At 41.2% G+C, this 25,728-nt stretch overlaps 3 protein-coding genes across 4 annotated transcripts; 2 read left to right on the forward strand and 1 right to left on the reverse strand.

Annotated features, from left to right (window-relative positions):
* Window positions 1-992: 992 nt before the first annotated feature.
* On the reverse strand, window positions 993-4,590 carry RAD1 (RAD1 checkpoint DNA exonuclease). The gene is made up of 5 exons (XM_071729962.1): window positions 4,348-4,590; window positions 3,355-3,463; window positions 2,005-2,263; window positions 1,561-1,659; window positions 993-1,259 (listed from the first exon to the last, which is right to left on the reverse strand). The coding sequence occupies exons 1-5, from the start codon at window positions 4,540-4,542 to the stop codon at window positions 1,076-1,078; spliced, it is 846 nt and encodes a 281-aa protein (XP_071586063.1). The 5' UTR covers window positions 4,543-4,590; the 3' UTR covers window positions 993-1,075.
* A 7-nt stretch (window positions 4,591-4,597) lies between these two features.
* BRIX1 (biogenesis of ribosomes BRX1) lies at window positions 4,598-9,872 on the forward strand. The gene is made up of 10 exons (XM_071729957.1): window positions 4,598-4,796; window positions 6,197-6,308; window positions 6,712-6,755; window positions 7,408-7,478; window positions 7,840-7,889; window positions 7,981-8,054; window positions 8,154-8,204; window positions 8,502-8,603; window positions 9,111-9,239; window positions 9,501-9,872. Exons 1-10 carry the CDS (start codon window positions 4,647-4,649, stop codon window positions 9,768-9,770), a joined length of 1,053 nt encoding a protein of 350 aa, XP_071586058.1. The 5' UTR covers window positions 4,598-4,646; the 3' UTR covers window positions 9,771-9,872.
* Window positions 9,873-11,355: 1,483 nt separating this feature from the next.
* On the forward strand, window positions 11,356-24,619 carry DNAJC21 (DnaJ heat shock protein family (Hsp40) member C21). Of its 2 annotated transcripts, none has more exons than XM_071729905.1 (12): window positions 11,356-11,550; window positions 11,868-11,961; window positions 12,813-12,936; window positions 13,770-13,892; window positions 16,855-17,159; window positions 18,729-18,880; window positions 19,237-19,324; window positions 19,560-19,718; window positions 20,365-20,404; window positions 22,342-22,532; window positions 23,342-23,417; window positions 24,096-24,619. In XM_071729905.1, exons 1-12 carry the CDS (start codon window positions 11,454-11,456, stop codon window positions 24,258-24,260), a joined length of 1,614 nt encoding a protein of 537 aa, XP_071586006.1. In that variant the 5' UTR covers window positions 11,356-11,453; the 3' UTR covers window positions 24,261-24,619. The 2 variants fall into 2 exon arrangements, with proteins under 2 accessions (XP_071586006.1, XP_071586005.1); XM_071729904.1 differs by having other exon boundaries at window positions 11,375-11,550; window positions 23,339-23,417.
* The last annotated feature ends 1,109 nt before the right edge of the window (window positions 24,620-25,728 follow it).

A 25,728-nucleotide genomic window follows, 5' to 3' on the forward strand; every position in this document is an offset into this window, starting at 1 on the left:
TTAATAACAAAAAACCAACAGCTGCAGCTGCAAGGCTCTCGCTATTCTTCTTCCTTACGTTTCTAAGCCATATCCCAGTGGAAAGAAAGCAAATAAGGAAAAAATACTCGGAATGAAAGCATGTAGTAGCTAACAGCTCTGTGGAAGATGAAGGTCCTGAAATACAGAAGACAATAGGAAAGGTTTGAGCCAAGTGCTTTTGAGCCAAACTTGGACTCGAGAAAAGGGATAAGCTGCTCAGAATGCTGAACTATGCAGGGAAGCCAGAACTTCACGTTGAATCAGACACACGAGAGAGCTAATAAGCGATGAATAGGTAGAGCTATGATCCACTTAGTCAGCAGTGGATCAATGAGAAAAATCACTAGCTACAGAAGAGTTATGTTGCCAGAGGAGTTACGAGCGATGAGTAAGTAAATCCTGGCTTCTACCTAAATTCACCAGTTCAACAACATCACTGCAGACAAAAGGGTAAACTGGTATCAGATGAAATTCCAAGGAACTCAATTATATTACAGATTAACCAAGATGAGGAGAAGCTTAGCAGCTTCACCAGCAAAACCTGCTGGCATTTGCCAGCCTAAAACCACCTGCTGCTATCAAGAAATCAGTTTGAAAACGTCAATTTTTAGGCCATCTTTTATTTTTAAGTCATTGAAAGCCAGCTAGACAACACACAGCTGATGCTCAGATATTCCCTGGAGTGATTGCTTAGAACGAGCCAAAGACACACATACACACACACACACACACAAAATAATCCAAAAAACACAAACACAAATTCCTTGGCAAATACTGTAAAAACCAGCAACATCTTACAGGAGCTTCAACATCCGTAATGGAATCAGTGGCTGTAGGACATCAGCTCCCCCTCTTGTTTTTTCAGCTTTGTTTTTTTGAGTCACAGCTAAGAAATATTTGCAAGGGAATAAAAAAGCAGTCTTTGAATTACCGGAATTTAAAAATATTTAAAAAAAAAGAAAAAATCTGTCAATCTTTACAGCTTTCATTCAGTTTTATTAAAAAAAGTCCCTGAATTATCCATAGATAGGATAACAGATACCAAAACATACAGCTACAGTTCTGCTTCAGTAACATCCTCATCAGGGCAACAATAATATTCCACAAAACAGATCTGTCCATCCTCATTCCTAATCATATACTGCAGTGAAAGAAATCCTTGGCCATCTGTTCGAATGGACACTTTACAAGATAAAGCCAATGCCTTTGTAGATGGTTTGAGCAAAGAAATCTTGTACCTGCAAGGGAAAAAAAAAAAACCAATCTGAAAAAAATACATTGTGCAGGGAAAAGCTGTAACTTTTCTCCTAATTAGACACCTAAACACTCAAACAATTAGCAACATGCTAATTTATTCTTTGCCTGGTAACAACATTGGACAGGCACTGCTCAGCTTTTGAGCACAAACTTTCATCAGGCTGGAAGTATTCTTTTCCCACTGTACTAGTCAATGCTACACTAATGCAAAATCAGGGTTTTAAACTTTCTAGCTAGATCACGAGACCTGCCACACAGGGCACTGATCACAGAGTCCCTCACCTGTTTGTCTGGGTCTGCTTACAGTGGAATGCTTCCATCAAATCAGAGTCCCTAGGGTAGTCCAGATGTGCACTTCCTGCATTTCCAAAAGTGGATAACCTGGAAGACAGAAGGCACCACCTCAGAATACATGATAAAAACTCTACCACAATCACTTGCAATGTCTGTTGAGATATTCAAGAAACACTATTGTTTGTTTTGCTTCACTTAATTAAAAAATGCTAAAGGTTCCACACCAATGCCGTGTTTACCAGGTCATCAACGTATTCATTACATCCATTAACATTCCATATATTAATCCCATGACATATTGTGATTTGCCACGCTCCCTTCTTTAACTAAAGCCATCATTGAAAACAGCTCCTCTCTCTTCACCTTGAAAACTTCCAGTCCTGCCAATGGAAGCCAAGCATGAACATCTGAACTGAAAGCAATCTCCAGTACCTGAAGTAGGGTTTTTCTGGAGACATGGTAATCTGCAGAACTTCACTGGTCATATCTAGTTCAGCAAATGCTTCTCGTAGCCCCTCTGACTGCAGGATAATTTTATTAACAACCTTTGTACTGCAGAAATCAAAGTCCAACAACTCTTCTGGTTCTTGAGTGTTGATTTTGCACACCGTCACTACCCCTCCTTCTTCCAAGAACAGCATCAAGGGATAACCATAACCATGGTAACACATCCTAAGGGCTGTTGATGTTCCTGGAAAAGAAAGAGAACCACACATTCCTCAGAGAGCTAATGAGCACATCACATCACTTTAGAAAAATTCCTGTTTTACTGGCATATGAGGCACAGATAATTTCCAGAGAGTCACAGGATAATTTGGGTTGGAAGGAACCTCTACAGGTCATCTAGTCCAGCCCCCCTACATTAAGTAGGGACATCCTCAACTGGATCAGGTTGCTCAGAGCCTCATTGAGCCTCACCTTGGATCTCTCCAGGGTCGAGGCCCCAGCCACCTCCATGGGCAACCTGTTCCATTTTATCACCATCCTTATGGTGAAGAACTCCTTCTTCACATCCAATCTTAATCTGCTCTTCTCTAAACCCATTGCCTCTCGTCCTATCACTTCAGGCCCTTGCAAACAGTCCCTCTCCAGCCTTCCCGTAGCCCCTGCAGGCACTCAAAGGTCACTATGAGGTCTCCCTGGAGCCTTCTCTTCTCCAGGCTGCACAAGCCCAGCTCCCACAACCTCTCTTCACAGGAGAGATGTTCCTGCCTTCTGATCATTTTTGTGCCCTCTTCTGGACCCACTTCATCAGGTCCATGTCCTTCTTGTGCTGAGGGCTCGAGGTGGATGCAGTACTCCAGGTGAGGTCTTCCCAGAGCAATGTAGTACAATCACCTCTCTAGATCTGCTGGCCATGCTTTTATCCAGCCTCCAAAACACTATTGTAGCGTGCTTTGTGCAGCCTCCTAGACCCACTATGACGTGCTTAATGATTATACATCAAAATGAAATTATTTGTATGTAGATACCAGTTAAAATCCAACCCGTGTCATTTACCTAATTGTAATGCTGGCTGTGCAAGGAATCTGGTTATGCTACAAATAGATCAATGGGACTGGAAAATCATCCATGGTCCTCATGAGCCTTTTTGGCTACTATTATCTTTGTTTAATACTTGTTACTTGTGCAGCCTGAAGTTGTCAGAGTTTAGGTCAAAAAGATTTAATGTGCAGAAGTCAAGTTTTGCCAAGGCTGGAAATCTCCCTATTGCTCTCTGCAAGTTTCACTGTGTGATTACATGTGATATGCAGACACTGTCATAGTAAATATGAACCATACCTGGCACAGAACTGGTTCCAAAAATGGTCAAGCAGTCGAGAAGGACGGATAAATTAATGCGGAATGTTACTGATTCCTCCTGAACAGAAAATTCCTGAAAAATTTCTGCCTATAAGAGAAAGAGAGAAGTTTTTGCAATCAATTTACAGCTTACACTTAATTCTTCAAATTTAGTGCTTTCACTTTCTGATATCAGTGCCATACAAAGCAATATCTGCGCATAAGACCAATTAAAATGGGTTTTGTCTCAAAACTATTAAAATAAAGTCCAGTCAAAGTTCCAACACACTAGCATGGCATAAGCATGGAAACCTAAACACTTAACTTTTACAGTTTAAAAACAAGCCACAATTTTAAAAGCCCAAAGCTGCATACTTCTGGTGCTGGAAACATTCTGGAAACTACATGATGTAAGGGCCACCCTTCCCTAGAAACAGTATTAATGGAGAAGGAATAAACATTTCACGTAACTGTAAGAATAGACAGAATAGAACAGTGAGTTCACTACACTGAAACATGCTCTGAAATGTGCCTTTGGCTAGTCTGCTGTGGGTAAACACCACCAGCTCCCCCTGTTTGCCACCGGGCAACAGCTGCTTTGTGGTAACTGCAGGAACAGAGTTATTCCAGGGTGAAAGCACGGAGGTTTGAGCTGCTTCTGAAAAAGCTGTTACACATTTCTGTTGACACCTGAGAGGGCAGGCTACATCCTGGGGAGCATCAAACATGGCATAACCACAACCAGCTGGTCAGAAGAGGGGCTGACTCCCCTGCGTTCAGCGCTGCTGTGGTGAAACACCACAAAAACGTCTGGAGATGAATCCTTCCCGAACTCGCTCCGGTGTGCTCAGGAGGCCCCGCAGGTGCTGACACACCGAGCACGGGTGGCAGCCGATGGCACAAGCAAGCAGGCATGAACAAACCTAGCACCCAGCTCCGCCCTCCAACCCCACAGACCTCTCTGAAACGAGCACAGCCCCGCCGCAACCCCACCTGGATGAAGGCGTTGGCCTGGATGCATTTGGCGTCCTCCACCGTCACCCGGAGGCCGTTGGCCGTGGCAAAGCAAGTGGCGTGGTCCTGGAAGTGGACAGCCCTGAGGAGGCTGGAGAGGTGGCGGGCATTGTCCAAGCTGGCGGTCAGCACGTAGGCCTCCCCGCTGACGGGGGGTTGGGTGGAAAGCGGCATGCCAGCCCTCCCCGCCGCCCTCCCGGAGGCGGAAGGGGAGGGAAGGGGGGAAAGGGAAGGGGCGGGCGGACGGACGGGTGGGAGCACGGCGTGGTGAGGGGAAGATGGCGGCGGCCAAGAGGGAACGTGAAGCCCTGGCTGCGCGGCCGAGGAAGCGACCCAAGGGGGCCCCGAGCGTGCCCGAGGCGGGCGCCAAGGCGGCCCCGGAGGCAGCGGCCCCGGAGGAGTACAGCATTCCGCCACCCGTCTCCCAGGTACTGCCACCCCAGGACAGCTGTCCCCGCTCCCTGCCCTGCCCGGCGCCCTGCAGGCCGCACCCCCCGAGCTCCCGGCCTGGCCACGGGCAGACGTCCCGCCGCCACGGGGATGGCTGCAGTGGGCCCGGAGTGCCGGGGGATCCGCCCCGCTCCTTGGGGCCCGTCTGACGCTGCCCAGGGGTGGGAGATTGGGGCTGGGAGTGTCGGGGGGAGCACAGGTGCTGAGCGAGGATGGAGAGAGTTACTGATAATTTTTTTTTTCTTTTTTTAATAATTCCATCACGCGGGAAAGTAACAGGCGATGGTAGGTTATTTCAGCTGGCTATCAGGGGAAATTTTTTCACTGAAGGAGTTTTCAAGCACTGGAACAGGCTGCCCAGGGCGGTGTTTGAGTCCCCATCTCTGGGGGGGGTTAAAAGGCGTGTAAATGTGGTGCTGAGAGACGGGTTATTGTGTCATAACTTAGCAGTTTGGGTGGACCAAAAACCAAAGGACTGAATTACTCTCTATCCGGACTCCTCCTCCCCCCCTTTCCCCAAAGGAATAAAGACAGGAGACTTGCAGTTGGAAATTGAAAACAATGGGAGACAAATTTACCAATACAGGGCAAAGGCAATAGCATAAGGGATAAATTTTAAAAAAATACAAATATATGGAAATATATATACACGTGGTTGAGCATGAGACTCGGTAGAGTTGAGTTAATGGTTGGACTCAAGGATCTTAAAGGTCTTTTCCAACCTGAACGTTTCTGTGATGATACTTGGAGAGTATTGTTAGGGTTGATGTATATAAATTGTGTTGTCTTAACCTCAAAAGTATTATAGACAATTGGATGATTCAGTTTTGTGTGTGTAAGCTACATTTTGTATGTGTAAGCTACATTTTGTATGTGTAAGCTACATTTTGTGTGTGTTTCATTTAGGAACTGACTTGACAAGCCTTCAGTTGTTGCCTTATAGTTTCCTTAAAAGAAAACCAAAAAGTAGCGCACTGAAGCCTGAGATTTCCTCACATGCTCATCATTAGGAAAAGCTAAACTGTACTCCAAGGCTGTCGCTCTGGTTATTTTGCAGGAAAGGACAAGTAGCTTTTGCAAATGCATACTGTGTGTGGCTTTCTTAACTCAGGTGTTTTGTATGAGTTGAAAGTCTGTGGGGACGTGCTGAAGCAGGATGGGTGGCAGGTCTGCATGTAAAACCTGACACTTTCATCTTCTGTAGGGAAGTTACCACTTTTGCTGAGAGTATAACTCTGTGTGGGAGATAATATCAGCAGCATGTTTTTAGGGTTTCCTGTAAGTATGGTTCAGACATTTATTGTTGTTGTGTTGTAGTAGTTCTAAGGCTAGAAACTTAATTTTCCTGCTTAACTTTTGTGTCTTTTTTTTTTTCTAGGGTAAATGGAAGAACAAGGAACGAGTGCTTATTTTCTCTTCTCGTGGGATTAATTTCAGAACAAGACACTTAATGCAAGACCTAAGAACATTGATGCCTCACTCTAAAGCAGGTAGGGTTAGGCTTTGTCCCTAGCTGACACTCCCATAGTAATTTTAAACCAAGAACTTCAGTGGCCTTCTTTTAAAAATGTGGTAGACAATGGTTTTGATTAAACTTTTGTCTTAACAACCAAATTTCTTTTGAGCCAACAAATACAGCTACTATCGTTTAAATTTTATATTCCCTGGGAAACTACTCCTGTGGCATCAGTCCTGGAAGTTCCTTTTTTTACTTTTGTTGCTATGTTTACTTGTTGCATGACATGGCTAAAACAACTCGATGGTTAGTCTTAATCTTTCGTTTTTGTTTTTGTTTTTTTTTTTCTTTTTTTTTTCTTCTTTCTTCAGACTGTTGAAAGAACTACTGCACTCAGTTTCTTTTCCAGAGTTCTAAATGTTGTTCTTGTCTTCCAGATACTAAAATGGACCGTAAAGATCAGTTGTTTGTAATCAATGAGGTAATTGAGGGTTTAATTAGTGCTTCTTTTATATTTTCTCTGGAAATCCAATGTGCAAGAGAAAAGGCCAGCCGAGATCAAAGGATCTCATGCTAGTTTCAGGAGTTCCTGACTTCATAAATTAAAACTACTGATACTCAGGGAGTTTTAATGTTAAAACAGAAAGATGACTTTTGAGTAACAAACCTGAAACAAACAGGTCATTAATCAGACTTTTTTCGTTAGAAATAAAACAGAATATTGCTTTCTGTGCAGGTGAAAAGTTTCTACTTGAAAGATTTATGCTGTTTATACTTGAAAAAAGCAGGAAACATACATGCACCCAGGCTAAATAGTGTATTGGGGCTTAATTCTGATACTAGAACCTGATGTCACAGCATCTGCTCTACTGTTTATATCCTGGAGAATTTGTCAGATTGCTTGTAGTTTTAGTGAAATTATTACTCCTAGTAGTAAGTATGTGAGATTTTTCAACAGAATGATTGCTTTAACTTTGGTTTGGGGATCAGTAGGTGTATTTTTTTTTTTAAGACAGGACCTTTGCTATTGAAGTTCTGTTTGGAGGAGGGAAGGTACTAGAGATTCATGGTGGAAAGCTTTATAAACTTCTTCAGAATTTGTGTAAGCAGCTAACTTGGCTTGTCTTGTGTAGGTGTGTGAAATGAAAAACTGCAACAAGTGCATCTTTTTTGAAGCCAAAAAGAAACAGGATCTCTATATGTGGTAAGTCAGTGTTATGTTTTCTAACATTTCTATGTGTAGGTGGGCATTCATCCATTCTGTCTAAGGTTTCTTATTGTAATGGTGAAAATGCATTAAAAAGTGTTGCTTAGTAAATTTTTGTTATTCCTGCACTTCTCAGGGTAGTGCCAGTGCACAGCGCATGAAGAGGTTTTGTAGACTGTTTACAGAAACTTTTTACAAAATTGTTTAAAGAGCAAGTGTTTATGAGTATGTGAAAGGAACTCAGTAATGCTATAAAAGCAACTGAAGTTACTTCAGCTGGTGCATGCTGTAGAAATCCAGCATACCTTCTGGGTTCTAACATTTTTCTTTTCTCTCTTCCCCACTACTTGCCCTACAGGCTTTCAAATACACCACAGGGTCCATCAGCCAAATTCTTAGTGCAGAATGGTAAGTTGATTGACATTACTTTGTTTGGAGTCATGGCTTCTTGTCTGTATAATTAATAACAAACTATCTTTCTAAAAAAAAATCATTGTAGTTCACACACTGGCTGAATTGAAGATGACAGGAAACTGCCTAAGGGGCTCAAGGCCCCTTTTGTCTTTTGATCCCGTAAGTATAGGTTTTATTTCATTGAGTATGCTTTGGTTTTCATTACATGACTCTTCCATGTAGCTTTGTATGTAAAATTAAAATTTTTCTTTGTTACAGGCATTTGACAAGGAGCCACACTATGCCTTGCTAAAAGAATTGTTTATTCAGGTCAGTCAGTAATTCTGCTGTCCAGTATTTCTGCCTTACTAGAAATATCATTTTGGCAACATACTTAAAAAATCTCAGAGTTCTTTTAAGTGACAGATTTACACTTCTAAACTGGCAAAAAGTCTTCCAAGGAGGAGGGTCATATGCTTAAAATCACTGGGATGCTTGTTGTTAAGTATTGGGTTTTGAAATGTAATCAGGGATTGGGGCCTTAATAAACTAAAATGAATTTATTATGAACTATTTATGTTTGGCCTCTTAAAATTAAATATTTAGAAATTCTGCCTTTTATTACAGATATTTAGTACACCGCAGTATCACCCCAAAAGCCAGCCTTTTGTAGATCATGTTTTCACCTTCACCATCACTGATGAGAGGATCTGGTTTCGGAATTACCAGGTTAGTGATCTATTTTGGCTCTTATGTCCTGTTCAGTGGGGTAATTTCGCATCAGATCTGTTAACTACATTAAAATGAGAAGAATATTAACAGGATGAGCCCACACCTAGTGTTTGCACAAAGTGACTTAATTGTCTTAAATTAAATGACTTGATCTGTTCCTGTGTCTCTGGAGAGATCTTGTCTGAGTTCTGTGTACTTCAGCTGAGGTGTGATTCTGTGATGGTTGCCTTGGTAACAGGAAGCAGTAGCCAAAGCTTGTCTTTTAACCTTTACACGGTGCTTTGGGCCACAGTGTGCTGGAGCTTGCTTTCTGAAGATGGAATTCACAGTACTCCGACTGCTTGCTTGAACCCAGAAGAGCAGCTTTATGTACAGAACTGTGTTGTACAAGTCCAGCCTATCAGTGTCAGTGGCATTGTATCTTTTATTTTATTACTGTATGCAAAATGCCTATGAGGTCATACACTTCGATTCAGTCTGTAAGAGAGAGTATTCTTATTGCAGATAATTGAAGAAGATGCATCTCTAGTAGAAATTGGACCTCGTTTTGTCCTGAACCTCATAAAAATCTTCCAAGGTAGCTTTGGAGGACCAACTCTGTATGAAAACCCCCATTACCAGTCCCCAAATATGGTAAGCAGCTTTGTATTTGTCTTTTTTTCATTTAGGAACTAACTTAAAAACTGAGTCTGTCTGTGAAGGAGAATTGTGTTTGTTTTTCCCTGGTACTCTTTGTTGAAAAGAGTGTGTTATCACAATTTTGAGAACAGTATTTTTTTTTAAATGGTGTGAATGCAAAATTCATGTTCCTGAAAAAATGGCATCTTTTAAATACATGATTTCTTCCATCTTGATTATTTGAAACTTGATGTAATTTCAATTCTTATTTTATAGCATCGACGGATGATAAGATTGTCAGTGGCTGCTAAGTTTAGAGAGAAACAACAAGTGAAAGAGGTACAAATGATAAAGAAAAAGGAGAGTAAGGTGACTGTTGGTGAAGATCCCACTGAAGTGGTCTTTGAAACTCCAGCTGAAGAAAAGCCAGTGGAAATACAACTTGTGAAACCAGAGTCAAAGCCAATTGTTAAAGATAAAAAGAAGCCACGCAAAATTCAGAGGAAGAAGCAAAAAAAACTCTTTAGAACTGAAGCATCAGGATAAAGTTATGAATAGTTATATTGGCAAATATTGTAAATATTTGTTTTTACAGGCAAAACTAAATGGACTTCAGTATTAAGTAAATAAATGGCAATTTCTCTACTAGGAATGAGTTTGCACTCTTTTATTGACCTCCTTTTCTTTTCGTTGGGAGGATTCTGCGTTTTGAAAAGTAATGTTGCAACAGGAAAGGTGGATTAAGACACTCCAAATATTTCTGCTTTTGAGAATTGGTTTCTTACACTTAAATTCCTGTGGGAAACATCTCACTGTAACATGTACAAGGAATAAAAATAATTGGGTAGTCGTTGGTGTTCATCATTAGCTGAAATTCAAAAGTCAGCCTTCCCAGTCTGACAGCAGTAGAAAATCCTTTTAAAAATTTTAACTTCATGGGAATTTTTTCTTGGGGACTGGTGTTAATTTTCTTTTTTCTCCCTAGGGAATGCAAAAGGCTATGGTCTCTTGGTAGCTTTTTGTAATTAATAGGTAAAAAAGCTGCTATTTTTGCCTGTGATCACTTGTGTACCTAATCAGATTTTTAAAATGTAAAATGTAGATAGAGGGGAGAAACAAGCTGATTTACAATTCTAGTCCTCAATACCAAATTAATTGCAAATTCCCTAAAGCCAAGATTTTGGTTCACTGTCATTCTTGCCTGCTGACAGTTAAAATTGCTTCAGAGCTGCAGCATGAGGTCAGATTTAATTTGGGACTATTTTCATGAAGACTTTGGGAAAGTGCTGTCTGCAAGTCCTCCCTTTTGATGTGAGAGTTAGTGGGGAAAAGGGGGATGAATGTGGTATCAATTTTCCTGTATATTTGTATATATTTAGTAATTTTTCCTTTTTATCATTACTGTTTCATTAAAGTTGTGTAGTTTAGTTTCCAAGCCATAAGTCTCTACCTTATTCTCATCAGGGAGAAGAGGGGCATTAATAGAGAGCATCTGTTATTTGGTTTAATTTCTGGGACAGCGTTAAACCTTGACATGTGAAAAACGCAAAGAGCACTGAAAACCTGTGACATGCAAGGTGCATTGGCTTTACCTCTGCACTCCTGAGAAGTCACAGGTACAAGATATCTGCAACTTCCTCGGGCAACCTGAGTCAATCTCTCACCATTCTCACACTAAAATGATACTTCCTAATGTCTAATCTCAACCCTCTTTCAGTCTGAAACCTGTATTCCCTGCCCTATCACTCCGTGTCCTTATGAAAATTCCCTCCCAAGTTTTCCTGTAGCCCCTTCTGGTACTGGAAGGCTGTCACACGCTCTGCGCGGAGCCCTCTCTTTTCCAGGCTCTCTGCCTGTCTTCACAGGAGAGGTGCTTCAGCTCTCTGATCATCTTTGTGATCTATCCAGTCTCCTTTGGACTCGCTCCAACAGCTCCAAGGCCTTCCCGTGTTGGGAGTCACCGGAGCTGGGAAGACCAGCCACCACCCGCTCTTTCTCCTACGGTCGCCATCTCCGCTGGGGCGGAGGCTGAAGGTGCAACAGAGCCGTTCGCCATTGCCCACCCCTGCGCAGCTGCTCCGCCTCCGAACCACCTCCGGACCGCCTCCGGACCTCCTCGCCCCTCCCAGCCCGGGTTCCCGATGGCTGCGCCGACTCCCCCTGTGCCCGCCCCCGCCCTCTGCCTTGGTGCCGGCCGGCCGGTGCTTTCCCCAGCGCGAAGCTGCCGCCATGAAATGTCACTACGAGGTGCTGGGGGTGAAGCGCGACGCCGCCGAGGAGGAGCTGAAGAGGGCGTACCGCCGGCTGGCGCTGCGCTGGCACCCGGGTACGGCCGCGACGCCATCCCGCCGTGGGCCTGGGCCGGCCGGCATGGCCACAGGCCTCAGGAGAGGGCCCGGCCCGGCCCGGCCTCGTTTGGCCCCGCGAGCGCCGTCTGGGGGGAGCGAAGCCCCTTATCCTCTTAGGCGGCCGCAGTCGGTGCTCCGGTGGCGGGGCCGACCCGGGGCTGTCGGGGGGCGGGCGGGCAGAGCCCTCGGCAGCACTCGGGGCTCGGTGCTGCTCTCTCGGGTTGGTGAAACGGCTGCGGCCGGTCCTGCCGTCGTGACTGGAGTTGCTTACGATTTCACTGAACTGTTTTTACAGATAAAAACCTCGAGAACGCGGAGGAAGCAGCAGAGCAGTTCAAGTTAATCCAGGCAGCGTACGACGTTCTCAGTGACCCCCAGGAAAGAGCCTGGTGAGCAGTGGCTGGCTGCTGGCGGCCTCCAGCACCAAAACACTTTTTAAGTCCCGTCTCCGCAAGTACTTTGAATTTTCTTCGGTCTGGCCTCTGTCGGGAGCAGACACTTCGCTTCAGGCCGTGGAAGGGCTGAGAACCCCGGGGGAGGGGGGGAGAGGGGGAGCGGGGCTGCCCACGCAGGCCTCTCCCCGATGTTCTGAGAGTTGGTGGTGAGCTGGGCACCTCCCAGGGTCGGTCTATGCTGCGACGGCTCCCATGTCAGCTTCGGTGTCTTGCAGGTGGTCAGGGTGCTGCTGACGGCTGCAGGTGGTCAGCCGTAATGACACAGGACACCACGTTTCTGTAACTGCCCTAACCTGACATACACACACCTCTGTTTTTAAGGGAGCACTACTTTAAACGTTCTCTGTAGCTTGTTTTTCAAAATGGGCTGCCACTTCTGCCGGATTATGCAGTTAGAACGACCTATACTGAGTACCCTTTTCCAATCTTCATATGCTGATTTATGATTTGAGCTTTTCAGTATTGATGGTTTAAGTAGTATCCCACCCATTTCTGAAAGCTTATTGAAGGATCTAGCTCAAATGTGTTTGCTAGCTGCCAGTTAAGACATTGTTGCTATAGGCATTGCAGATAAAGTAACAATAGTAAACTAAAGATCAAGTGAGAATTTTTTTAAGCCTGTCTGTTTTTCTGTCAGAGGCTTTGGTTCCAGACAAATTCCAGAAACTGGGCTAGGTTTTACATTGAGGTGAGATGTGTACTGTGTTAGCTTACTAATATTGGGAAAGTTCTGTGTCTCTACATACGTTCTTTATATTCTTTATGTTCTGGTGAATTTTTGCTAGGTATGATAGTCACAGGGAGGCTTTGCTGAAAGGGGGAGCTGATGGTGACTATCAGGATGATAGTTTGGATCTGCTGCACTACTTCACTGTTAGCTGTTACTCTGGATATGGAGATGATGAAAAGGTAATGAATTAATTCACCTTTAGTGAATCCAATTTAATTTAAATTTAATGGGAAGTGTTGGTGTTTGCTTTATGTTCAAATGGCATGGGTGGCATTGTTGAGCATGGGTGGTAATACTGATGCACATACCTTTCTAAGACAAAACTCTATGCTGGATGCATAGGGGAGGTTTAATTCCTGTTTATCTGCAATTATACCATACAACCACCAAGTATGTGTATATCATTTATTTATGTTATACAGTGCAGCATTGCAGTGCTTTGCAATACCATCTGTTTATTTAGAAATATCTTTTACAAGCTAGAACACTCAAAACTAAGAAAAAAACCAATATGATATCAGTTCTTGGGTTAAGTGTACTTGCTATAATTGGATGCCCTGTTGGGCTTAAAGATACAGTAATTTAAGCAGCTACAGGTGATTAGAAAAACTTTGGCAGAGAAATTCCTTATCTGCCTGTGTTAATATAGAAGCAGTGAGTAAATAGCTTCTTAATTTAAGAAGAGATCAGATACTTAATAAAGATTTTTCTCTTTGTGACTTCCTCAAAACTTGATCCTGTGTAACCAGAAACTTAGCAACATGTCCACTATGCTGAAAATTTTTGTTTTGTTTTGAATACAGTTGCTTGAGAGAGTTTACACAAAAGAAATGGAAATAAATATAAGGCGAGAGAATTGGAGCTTTGTTAAACAGAAGGGTCTTGCTGTATAGAGCCAGTGTGTATAGGGCCTTTACCCTGGGTATTGGGTTGCTGTACATGACTGTAGCTGAGCATTTGTACTTCAGCTAACAAGCCATGCAAAATGAGTCAAATTTTATTTTTATTTCAGGGTTTCTTCACAGTCTATCGGCAAGTTTTTGAAAAGATTGCAAAAGAGGAGATGGAATATATGACCCAGGAAGATACTGAAGAATTTCCTATGTTTGGATATTCCCAAAGTGACTATGATACGGTAAGAGAAAAGTGTAAATCTGAACTGAAACTAACAGTCAAGTCTTTGTCTCAAATCAAAGGCTCCTCCTGATCTCTGAAGTGAATACAAAATGTTGCATCTGCTCTCTTTTCTACCACTGTAGATGGCTACTATAAAGGAAGTGCTTGTATTCTGATTCATAATATTTAGATGAATTAAAATTGGCATTTCCTGTTGAACTATATTATTATTACGCAGGCTTTTAGGGCAAGTTGTCAGACAAACCCTTGAGTGGGCTAGTCATCAATTATGCAAATGAAATTTAAGTGTAGTGATTTGCTGTTGAGAATAGTTTATCAGTGTTTTAATATAACTTATATTAAAAAAAGGGATCTTGAGATAACTGTTTTGTTGTTTTTTTTTTTAAATAACATGTAGTGTCTTGCTTCATTTAGGAAAACACCAGAACACAGCCTCTAGAAAATGAGAGATTTGGTGGTTGACCTGCCGTGTGATCTCCCACTGTGATACTCTTGTGATCTACACTTACATTGTAGTTGGACTCATAGAATGGTTTGGTTGGAAGAGACTTTAAACATCATCTAGTTCCACCTCCCCTGCATGGGCAGGGACACCTCCCACTAGACCATACGATATTTCCAAAATACAGCATGTGTTCCTTTGGGAAGCAAGAATCATTTCTTGCTTGGGACACTTGAATCTTGGTTTTCCAGCTATTTGCTGTATTCTGTCAGGCTTATAATTCTTTTTTAAGGTTTCCAGTATTCCTGTGTTGAAATTAAGTAGGAGGTAATAGCACTTTTGCCAGTGAATAACTGCACAATATCCGTGTACTCAAGCAGTGCTCCTAGTCTGCTGCTTCTCCATGTTCTTTTTAGCAGAATTGTACCATAAGACTAACTTTTTGTGAAATGTAAATTGACATATACCTTAAAACTCAGTAACTTAAATGATACAAACTTGGCTGGAGTTGGAAACAAGCTGAGAAATGTTTGAATGTCAGGTAGACAGAATGGCTTAACAAATGGAAATCTTTCCCAGGGAGAGAATTTTTAGTCTTTCTGAAACTGCTAGAATCTGTCTCTTAATGGAGTTACCTTGAGACACCTTTTGGAAACTGCTTATTTTGAAGCCATAGGAGAGATGCAATTATAGACCCTGAATAGCTTTTATGTTGTCAATTAGTAACTTCAAAAGTTGCTGGAATTCTTGCACCTGCATGCTTTGACATCTGCCTTGCTCATACTCTTCTGGAAGCAGAATTCGTACCTTTTTTGTTGTTTTGTTTTAAAAGGGATTCATAGGAGTATTTCTGGGAAATAGCCTTAGTTAAATGGGGAAGTGATAATCCCTGTTACCTTATATTCAGACAACAATGACAGAGGATTCCAGCACCTGTAGTGCCCACTTCTTCACTCAGTGGGGCTGTTATGAGGAAAAGGGAAGAGAGTTTTAGAAGGGATCTACAAAAACAGTACAGGGGCTTCAAAATCTGTCATGTGAATGCTCTCTGGTTCAGCTCCATCATGCAGCCAGGGAAGATATTCTCAAGCCTGTGACTTCACAGGGCTCCATGGGAAGAGGAGGCTTGTTGGTCAATTAAATGCAGAAACAAAAGCAAACAGCTACAAGTATCAGCAGCTGGCAAAACAAAATCCACCTAGGATAGGTGGATAGGAGTTCAGGAGGAGCTGTAGAGCAGAGTCTTGGGGAACATGTCAGAGATGTGCCTGTATTGTGCATAGGTGCTGAGGAGTCTTAGCTCAGACAGCTGGTGAAGGGAAGAACAATCCCTGTTAGCAGCTACTGGCCATGCATCCTTCTACACAGAAGGTACCTCTTCTGAAGCAGGAATCTGTGATAGGCAGTCTGATGTCACTTAGGTTATTGGATTAAATATGGATATGGGTTATTATTGGAGCTGTCTTCTTGTGGCAGCAGTGAAAAATGGTAGTGATTTGCCTGCTACAGGCATGAACCTTTAGAAAGTTTGGAAAACATGAAATTGGTGTTGAGGTGTTGATAGTTGCAATCCACATGAATACCAATGGCGGAAGGAAGGGAATAGGAGATGCTAGAGAAAGAGATACTTCCTAAACTAAGGAGTTTAGGCACACCTTGTTTCTTGAATATGCAAAATGCAGAAGGTGAATAATTATTCAGAGTGGAATAGAGAACAATCAAAAAATAATTACTTCATTTTACTAATACAGCATTTACTTCTTAATAGTAAAAGGAAGGAGTATAAGGAAAGATCATTTACTTTTTCTTTTAATATGAGAGCTAGGGGCATCCTTTTAACCTGCAGCCAAATAATTTGCTAAGAAAGCAGGAGGAAGTGCATCTTTGTGTAGCTCCTTGTTGAGCTGTGCAAGTCACACCTCAGTGCTTTTGTGTATTCCAACAATCTCTATGGATTAATAAAACAGTATTAAACAAATCAATTAAAAGAAAAACATCAAGGACTGTTAATTTCTGTCTTGCTCTGGAAGCAGAGGTAATGTACAGGGAAGAAATAGCATTACATATATGTGCTTATTTTATTGCTCTTTTTGTGCTGGTCATAGGCTGCTGTTGGATGTGTATGGCTGACCTTTGGTGTAATTTCATATGGTGGTCCTTGGGCATTATGTGCCTGCACCTGCTTGCAGACACAGCACATCTAACTCTCGTTATGCTTTTTGGTTTGTCAGAAGTGCAGCACAGCGAAGTAACTGGGTGCTGGTGTCAGCATGACCTAAGCCTGTAAGGGGACATTTTTAAATAGTTTTAGTCAAGGTTTTTGATTTGGCAGTTTGAAATCTTAAGGATGACATTAAAGGTCTCTCTGAACCTTCATGGGATTTGTTTATACTCTGAGGGAAAACTGGGGCCTGGATAGGAGATACAAAGGGTCTACAAAAGTTCTGAATTATTTTCTATGGGTTTTGTTTCCCTACAACAAGTGACTTGTCAATTATTTTATTTTTTTGTCTTACAGGTAGTCCACCCTTTCTATGCACATTGGCAGAGTTTCTGTACTCAGAAAACTTTTGCCTGGAAAGAAGAATATGACACACGACAAGCCTCAAACCGCTGGGAGAAACGAGCTATGGAAAAAGAGAACAAGAAAACAAGAGATAAAGCAAGGAAAGAGAGGAATGAACTGGTCCGCCAGCTAGTAGCGTTTATTCGTAAAAGGGATAAAAGAGTACAGGCTCACAGAAAACTTGTAGAAGAACAAAATGCAGAAAAAACTAGGAAAGCAGAGGAATTTCGAAGGCAGCAGAAGCTCAAGCAAGCCAAGTATGTAACTGTGGAGCAAACATTTTCTTTTATATTTGGAGAAACTATCATTGAGGATACCATACAGAGTTAGATTGTAACAGTAGCTCCACTTGCTCTTTTAGACACATTTGAAAGTTTTTTGTATGAGTTTTTGTCTCAAGCGTGAGCTTTTTAAAACTTGTCTGACCAGTAGAAATCTAAGATAACCAGGGAACTGCTGCCTATGTGCTGCAGGTAACTGGCTCTACTAGCATAGAAGCCAGCGTGCTTTTATTTACTGGGGGAAGTAAGATTTAATAGTTATCACTGTTTTCCTTAAAAAAAAAAATGGTATGCATTTTTTGGAATGAGGGAGAACATGGCTACGACAGCCTGGCCTTAGATTGGCTTTAGCTGCCTTGGAACTATACCTACTAAAAAGAAAGTGGGGAGAAATCAACTTAGTTTTGCTTTTCCTTTTAACTTTTCGGAAAGGACCCTTTCTTTGGACTACATGAATTTTTTGGATGCTTTTATTTTTCCCAAAATTAAGTGAAGGAATAGGTGAGCTTCCAAGTGTAAGCAGTTTATTCTTCCAACTAGGAGAGCTTTGTTCTAGCAAATGGGAGGCAGAAGCTTAGATTTGTACTGAGGCAAAATTGAGTAGAATTATATAATAATAATGTAAATATATGTAATATATTATGTAATTTATTGTATGTATATTTATTTTCCTAAAGGGAGACTGAACCAGAGCTATGCATTTACTGACAAATATCTTGACTATTCTGAGTACAGGAGCCAGCTGGAACAAAATTCAGCTGTACTGTGGTACAGCTGATTGATAACTTGGGCCACACTTAGTTTTGGAAAACTGACTTGGTGTTGGGAAACTGTCTGGAAGAAAACAGACATGTGAGCAATCCTGACTATTTAGCTTTAGTTAGAGTAAACTAAGGGCCTTGAGGCCCAGTTGCAAGGTTACTGGAAGATGAGTTATGGGAAAAAGATGAGGGAGCTGGCAGCAGAAAAGAAGAATAACAGTATAATGATGTAGCCAGCAGAAATTCTGTGAGAACAGGATTTGTGGCCAAGATATAGCCACCTGCAATATAACATTATATAAACAAGGGTTCTATATAAAGTGAGTGTGAATGGTTAGTAGACGACTTCACTTTAATCATATTGGTGACTATGTGTTGTCCTTAAGCCTTCGTGGATTTTCCACAACTTGGTACATTCCTGTAATTCAGAGTCAAGGTGTAATGTGCTTGTGGATTTTGTGGTTCTGTATTGTCTGTGGTTTTGGACCTTGCAGCAGGTCAAGGCCACTGTGCTCCTTTGAGGATGGAGCTGACTTTGCTATAGTCAGCTTGATACTGACCATGCTGCGTAGCATTTCCTGCCTGAGATGCTTGCAGGGCCCACCTACATTCATTCACAGATTAACTGTTCAGATTTCCAGGCCATATAGACAGTTGTTTGTTCCATCATAATATGTTCAGGATTCCATCCTAAAATAGCAGAGAACAAGCTGTCTTTTAAATAACACTGTAATTCCCATCTCACAGATGCAATGTACAAGTTACTGTACTATTCTACTTGCAGGCTTGCTGAGGAGTATAAAGAGCAGAGCTGGATAACTATGTCAGATCTGGAGAGAGAGTTGCAAGAGATGGAAGCACAATATGAAAAGGAATTTGGAGATGGATCGGATGATGAAGGTGAATTAGAAGAACAGGAGACAAAATGCATGGAAGGTATGGGGGGCAGGTTGGTGATCTATGTTGAGTCATTGCAGCCTGGGTGCTGGTTCACTGCACTTAAGGCCCCAGACACATGGTTCTGGCTGTAGTGCAAGTCTGCCTCCAGGTAAGGTGTGCCAAGCTGGAGTCTGGCCATCTTTGGCATTCTCCATTGAATAGGAGAAGATATCAAGGCACAGCTAATTTTTTTTTTGTGTGTGATTTAGTGAGGTGGTCTTGAGCTATCTGTGTGTCAGTAGTACTAAAGAAGTTGAATGTTGTCGTTGTGACTATTTGCTGGGGCTATAGGAGCAGCTTACTAAAAATTACTGATCTGACTTGGCCTCTCTGATCCCCACTCATCTTTTCAGACAAACTGGATGATGAGACTGAAGAAGCTGAATTTGTTGATGGTCTGTACTGCCCTGCTTGTGACAAGCTGTTAAAAACTGAGAAAGCGTAAGTGCTTATGGCTGGGGATTTGGGGCTGGGGTGTTGGGTTTTAGTTTTTTTTAAAATGCATTTTGAAGACCTTCAAAGTTCACATAATGGTCAGTGTCATCTTTGCAGTAAAGACATTCTCAGGGCAGAGCTTTCCATACTCAGTAGTGATGGATAATGTTACTAATTTATACATAAATATAAGAAAGTTTGCTCGGAGGTACTTGCAGTAATGATTTGCTGGTCTTCACAGCATGAAGAATCATGAAAAGTCAAAGAAGCATCGAGAGATGGTAGCATTGTTACGACAGCAAATGGAAGAAGAAGAAGGGAAATTTCCTATGTCTGTGGATGATGTAAATGGAATATATACCAAAGAAGAGGAAGAACAAGAAGATATGCCTAAGCAGAAGTACTTTAAATTTGGTTTAGTTTCACTGTCACTGATGATTTAGTAAGTTTTGGAAGCCCTCAGAAGGAGCTTCTGATGATTTATAGTTTTGTTGGAACTCAGAGTATTGTGCAATTTAAAATATATCTCAGCATCAGAGTTAGAGTAAAATGCATGCATAAGTCTGACTTGATTCAAATATGGTAGGATAATAGTCTCATTTTTTTCTCTGCCTCTCAAAATTACATGCTAAGAAAAAGTACTGATTGTTATTTTTCAAACACAGGGCCAGTTTCTATTGATTTTGTGCCTTTGTTATACTTCTTATCAGTTGGGTCCTGATGAATGTACATAAAATAAGCATTGGTGAAACAACTTGCACAACTTCATTTTTTGAATGGCTAAAGCATAATACAAACTATTTCAGTAGTATATTCAAGTTCAGTTTGAGCAGAATAGCTGTTTTATTAAGTGCAATGCGTAGTTTAGGAGAACTGTTTTAATTTCAAGCATGAGTCATTTTCCATCTTTGGCTACTGTCTCCCTAGTATATCATGTTAAAAGGATAAGCACATGTCTTACTCAGTACCACTTTAGAAATTTTTCTTTTTTGTTGGTTTTTTTTTTTCCCTTGAAAAGAGTTAATTTTAAATTCTTGCCTTTACAGACTCTCAAAGAAGCAGAGAAAGAAACAGAAAACAATGACGGTATGTAGTCATATAATAATATTCAGGGAACTTTACAACCCAGTTTGTAACTTTTTTTACTGAAAAATAAGCAAGAACTTGAAATTCTGCAGAACTTGAAGACTGCTTTCAGATAATTCTTCTCTGCAAAATATTTTTCATTACACTTATGATTATCGTATTTCATGATAATAACCTCATAGATAACATTTTTTTCTGTTTGTGCAGATCCTAGTAAATGTGTTGCTTTGTCTAAAAAGGCTGCAGTCTGAAGTGTAAGTAAAACAGGAGGCAGATAGGCAAAAGCAAGGAATTGATCAGAAGGACCAGCGATGACCACAGTCCATTAGCATCTCAGTTGTTTGGTGGTGGTTTTCTCCTTTGGTTGCTGGAGTTGGTATAATATATTGTTTGTTAAGCTCTAACATAAGGGCAAACAGACCCCAACAAAGTTAACACATTATTGGCATCTTAAAGATGCTGTAGTTGTTTGGATTAACACATCCATTCCACCTCTCACTTGAATTGTAAACAAGAACAATCTGTTGTACTCCAGAGTCTGAGTCTGTGCCTGGTATGAATGATTGGTGCTGACAGTAGCAGGGTGAAATTCAAGAACTGCAAGCTGTTCCAGGCTTGAATGTCATAACTGCCTTAGTGAGCAAAGTCCTCTGTCTGCCTTCCCCTAGCCTGATCCTTTTCAAGTCTTGTCTCTTCTCCCCCTACTGCCTCAATCCTAACCTTGCCCCAGTGAACTCCCTGTACTAGGTCCTGCCTATTTCATCCTTTCCCAAGATGGTCTTTCTGTTCTCCCCATCCTAACACCTGTAGTCTCCTATTACGTGTTCACCTTCTCTGCTCCCTCCCATACCATTATCTTTCATCCTCAAGAAACTTCCCTGAGACATTCAAGCAACTAAGTTTTTCTTGCTTCTCTTTGGCTGGTATGGCATAGTCTAAGTCAATATTGACTTGACCACCTTTTTTTCATGCAGGCCATCAGGCTTCTGTTCAGCTCTTGTCTCCTCAATTTGAAGTCAGTCTTGTTCTCAGTGTGTATAGATTGCAAATAAGCACTGTGTCTCTCTTCAGTCAGTTTGGTCACAAGGTTTTCTGCAGCCCAGACAGTAGGTGCCACTGTGACATAACATGAGCTGGAATCTTGTGCAGAGAGATTCTTCTGGAAATGACTGTCCTTTACCAAGCTTCACAGAATACAGGGAATCACTGGGTTTTGGTTTGTTTTCCCTAAGGTAGATAGATGAGCTGAGTTTTTTCAGATAGCTGAGACTGCAGTGAGAAGTGATGAGTTGCATTAGTGTGGTGCTAGGTCAGATTTTTTATCCTGCTTTTGGTACCGAGCTGTGTTGCTTCAGAAATGCTTGGGGGTTGATCTTTTGCCAGACTGTGTGTATTGAGTCTACTCTGTCCTTCGGTATGTGGACAAGGCTTCCAGCATTTCTGATGTTATGGAGGGAAAAATAACAGTGTGTCTGTCTAGCTTCTGCCAGCTTAGTTATTTTGGCTTAAGTGTCCTAATGCAGGTGTCTGGTGCAGAAAATTTCCATTTAAATAATTAACATTTTACTAAGTTATAAGCGAAGTCAATGTCTTATGATGTGAAATGGTAGCCAGAACAGAATGAGACCTGTGTATAATGAAAAGCTACCTTCATTAATTTTCCTCTTCCATAATTTTGGAGGAGGCCTCTTCTGTAGTTTTAGAGGCTGTTTGTTTGGTGTTTCTTCCCTTCATCATGGGTGGCCTTATCTTTCAAAACAGGAGAACTAAGGTTTTCACCTGTCAAAATCTCGCTGAAAAAACAGTAAAATTAAGAGGGTCCATATCTGTGTATTCTCGCCACCCTCCCATATTTTGAGGTAAATGAAGTGTAACACTATAAAGATAATCATTAGTGAACCGAAAGCAGTTAACACGCATTTCTTCTGTCTGGGCAGACTTACGAGGGCTCTTTCGATGAATGTGCTGATGAAGAAGCTGTTGAACAAAAGAAGGTGCCCTGTGTGGACAATGACAGTGTCCCGGCAGAGGAGATGGTGAATGATGGCCAGAGATGTGCTGTGTCAGAGGACACAAGCACTGCAGAAGACAGCAGTCAAGTGAATGAAGTGAAAGCTGAAGTGAAAAGGTGCAGACACTGTGCCCCCTCTGTGTCACGTCTGGTACTGTCAAAGTAGTCTTATCCCCCAGAATGCAGATAAAAAGACTATGTTGAGGGAGAAGGCATTGTTTTATCTGCTTGTGTGCACTTGGGGAACATTTCCCAAACGGAGTGCACACAAAACTTCACATATTTATATGCTAAAGCTTACATCATTGGCATAAGTGGACTTATACGTCACATTAAATCCCAACCACCTGCTATATTTGCAAAATGCTAAGGTTGCAAAACAAAAGTCATTCCAAGGCAAAGTTCACTTCAGGACTCTGCTGCTGGTGATATTGCCACATGCTGTTTTGAGCATTTCATATATCTTTTGGTCTATCACTGGCTGTGGTCTTCCTGGCCATTGGGCTACAAAATTTCATCCTGACCTTGTGAATGTTCAGTTTGAAATTAAAGCTCAAAAAGTAGTTGGAAACATAGCTGCAGAAAAATAGCTAGAAACATATTTACAAAGGGCCTCATTTTACCCTGTACTCACCAATGTGAACTGGGGGCTACACCATCAAACCAGAATTGAATATATAGGGTACTAAATATAGAATGTTAATTTGGAAATTGTGTTTGTCTGTAGATCCCCTCCACAGAATCCTGAGATTAGCAATTCAACTGCTTCATTTTTTTCTTTTTTTTTTTCCTGGAAGCATTTGCATTGTGTTGTGTGAAGAAAGAACAGTGGGAAGAAGCAGAGATATTTTTGATGGAAAACCATCAGAAGCTCTTAAATGTTGAATGTTTCTGTGCACTGATTTTGGTTTCTCTTTGTTCAGCAGCAGTACTAAGCTGAAAGGAAAAAAAGCCAAGGATGCAAAAAAATCTGCTAAGGCATCTTCCGAACAGCCAGCAACGGTATGTCAAATAACCTAGGCTATTTAAGATTGGTTATGTTGCTACAATAAGGTTACTTGTTAGATCACGTCCAGTCCACTACTTCTGTTCCACTTTTTTTTCTCATTTTTTAATAATGGAGGTACTTCTATCCCTGTGATTTTATTAGAAGCTAGGAGACTGGAACATCAATTCTTGTTCTTGCAGGGAAGAGCAGGACCAAATTCAGTTTTAAGAGAGTTGCTAAAGATCTGCACCAGGTGGTTCAAACCAAACATATCAAACACCTGAAGACAGCTGTTGTCAGGCAGTGTACCATTTGCACGTTTCCCAATATTGATGCTTCTCAGAGCAAAATTTTATGCAATGACTCCAGCTAAGACACAGTAAATTCACTACATGTCAGAGCCCAAAGTACTAAGTGTATAGTCATTCAGGTAAGATCAACAGTATTCTTTCTCTTGGATTAGAGTTACAAAGATTTGATTCTTCGTTGTTCTATTTAGTACTCTTTAAATAATTTCAAGAAGTCATTGTTTGTAATTTTAAAAAAAATTGTTAATCAGTAATGGAATATCTAAGATAGAAACAACTTTTTCAATTTTTGTTACCTATGAGAAAATCCATAGAACAAATTGTTAATTGTATTCATTCTGTTTCATATGAATGTAGAGCATTTTGGTTTTTCCCTCATTGCAGAATGAAGTTCCCATTCTCTGTGTCACCTGCAACTCTGCATTTTCATCTCGAAATAAACTGTTTGAACACTTAAAAGCCACGGGACATGCAAAAGCAACACAAGCACCAGCTGTAAATGGAGCTGCAAATGCCAGAAACAAAAAAGAGAAACGTAAAAACAGATAGAAAATTTGTCCTCAGATTCATGAATGAAAACTTTCCCAAAAATGGAAGGTGCAGATTGCCTGTGTTTGGAGTTAAAGAGAAAAGGCAAGTCCAAATTTGGAAGAAAAGGAAGATGCAACATAGCATGCATAACATGCAAGAATGTTATCTTCTGGAGGAACCTGTGCTTTCTTTTGGTTATATCAGCCTTTATTTAATGACTGGATTTGACCTACCATCCTAGCAGCTTCCAAGCTAGGGGTGGTTTTCACACTGGGGATGGGGAAATAGTATTTCAAAGCTATTCCCTTTGCATTTTTGGTGAAACTTGCACGAATAAAGTACTCATACATAGTAAATAATAAATTATTTTAACATTCTTCTTGCCAATTTGTTGTTTGTTTGGGGTTTGGTTTGGTTTGTTTTGGGTTTTTTGTGAGAGGATTTATCTCAGAGTGTGACAGCACAAGTAGAGAGTAGAAGGCTCCTTGCTGCTTTGATCATCTCTTGCAGGTGAAATAGTACCAAGACATGGAAGGACACAGCCTTTTCTTCCATCCCTAGTGGCCCCTTCAACTCACTTAAATGAATCAGCAGACAGAAGAGAAAGAGTGAGATTACAAAGCTGGTTAATCAGTTTTAAAAGTCCAGTTGGTTTTGTACATCTACCTGCCTACCCGATGTTGGAAGAAAAAGTCTTGTGAAAGAACCTTGCTGGAGTAAGTGAGGGGGAAAATGAGGGGTGGAAACAAATTATTCTGATTTCTAATGAAAAATAATATGGAAATTGGATTTGCACCTCAGTTTAAATGCTTGATGTACTGTTCTTCAGTAGCACTTAAAAAACCAAGAAGTGGGACAATAAACACTTGATTTTGGAGTGGAACTGGATTTTACAGACTTGTCAGTGCACTGCAAGGGCTGTAATAGTGCTTAGGACAACCCTAGAGTGTAATTTTCCAGGAGCACTACTCTTGCATTTACTTGAAGTTTTACTGTTCCTCTGAAGTTTCAACTGATCACATGAAATGGCAGAGTACTCTCCTTACACCCCACAAGCTGATATAGTACCTTTACTGCATCAAGGAATTACACAAGTGTTAAAATGTGAAAAGTCTTGTTGACTATCTACACCATTTTGGGAGGGCGAGGGGGGGAGGTGGAAACTGAAGGAGATATTGAACTAAAGCATTTTAAAAAATACTATGTAAGAAAGAAACATGGCATCTTATTTCACCACCCAGAGTTTGCATCTTTGCTAAACGACTGAAGGCTGCACTAGCCCACAAGGAGCAGGAGGAAAAGAAAAGCATGTTTTGGAGAGGATGATGACTGGATTAGAGCCCTATAACAAAAATAATTACTGTAATTAGAAACTTCATTTTCTGTGTGCACACAGGATTTTTTATTATGCTCTAATTACAGCGTATGCTTGTAGTAAGTGTAAACAGTTTTAACTCTGTTTGAAACCTCCAGTTACATTCTGCTC

This window comes from Heliangelus exortis, chromosome Z, assembly GCF_036169615.1.
Source record: "Heliangelus exortis chromosome Z, bHelExo1.hap1, whole genome shotgun sequence".
NCBI classification, from domain to species: Eukaryota; Metazoa; Chordata; class Aves; order Apodiformes; family Trochilidae; genus Heliangelus; species Heliangelus exortis.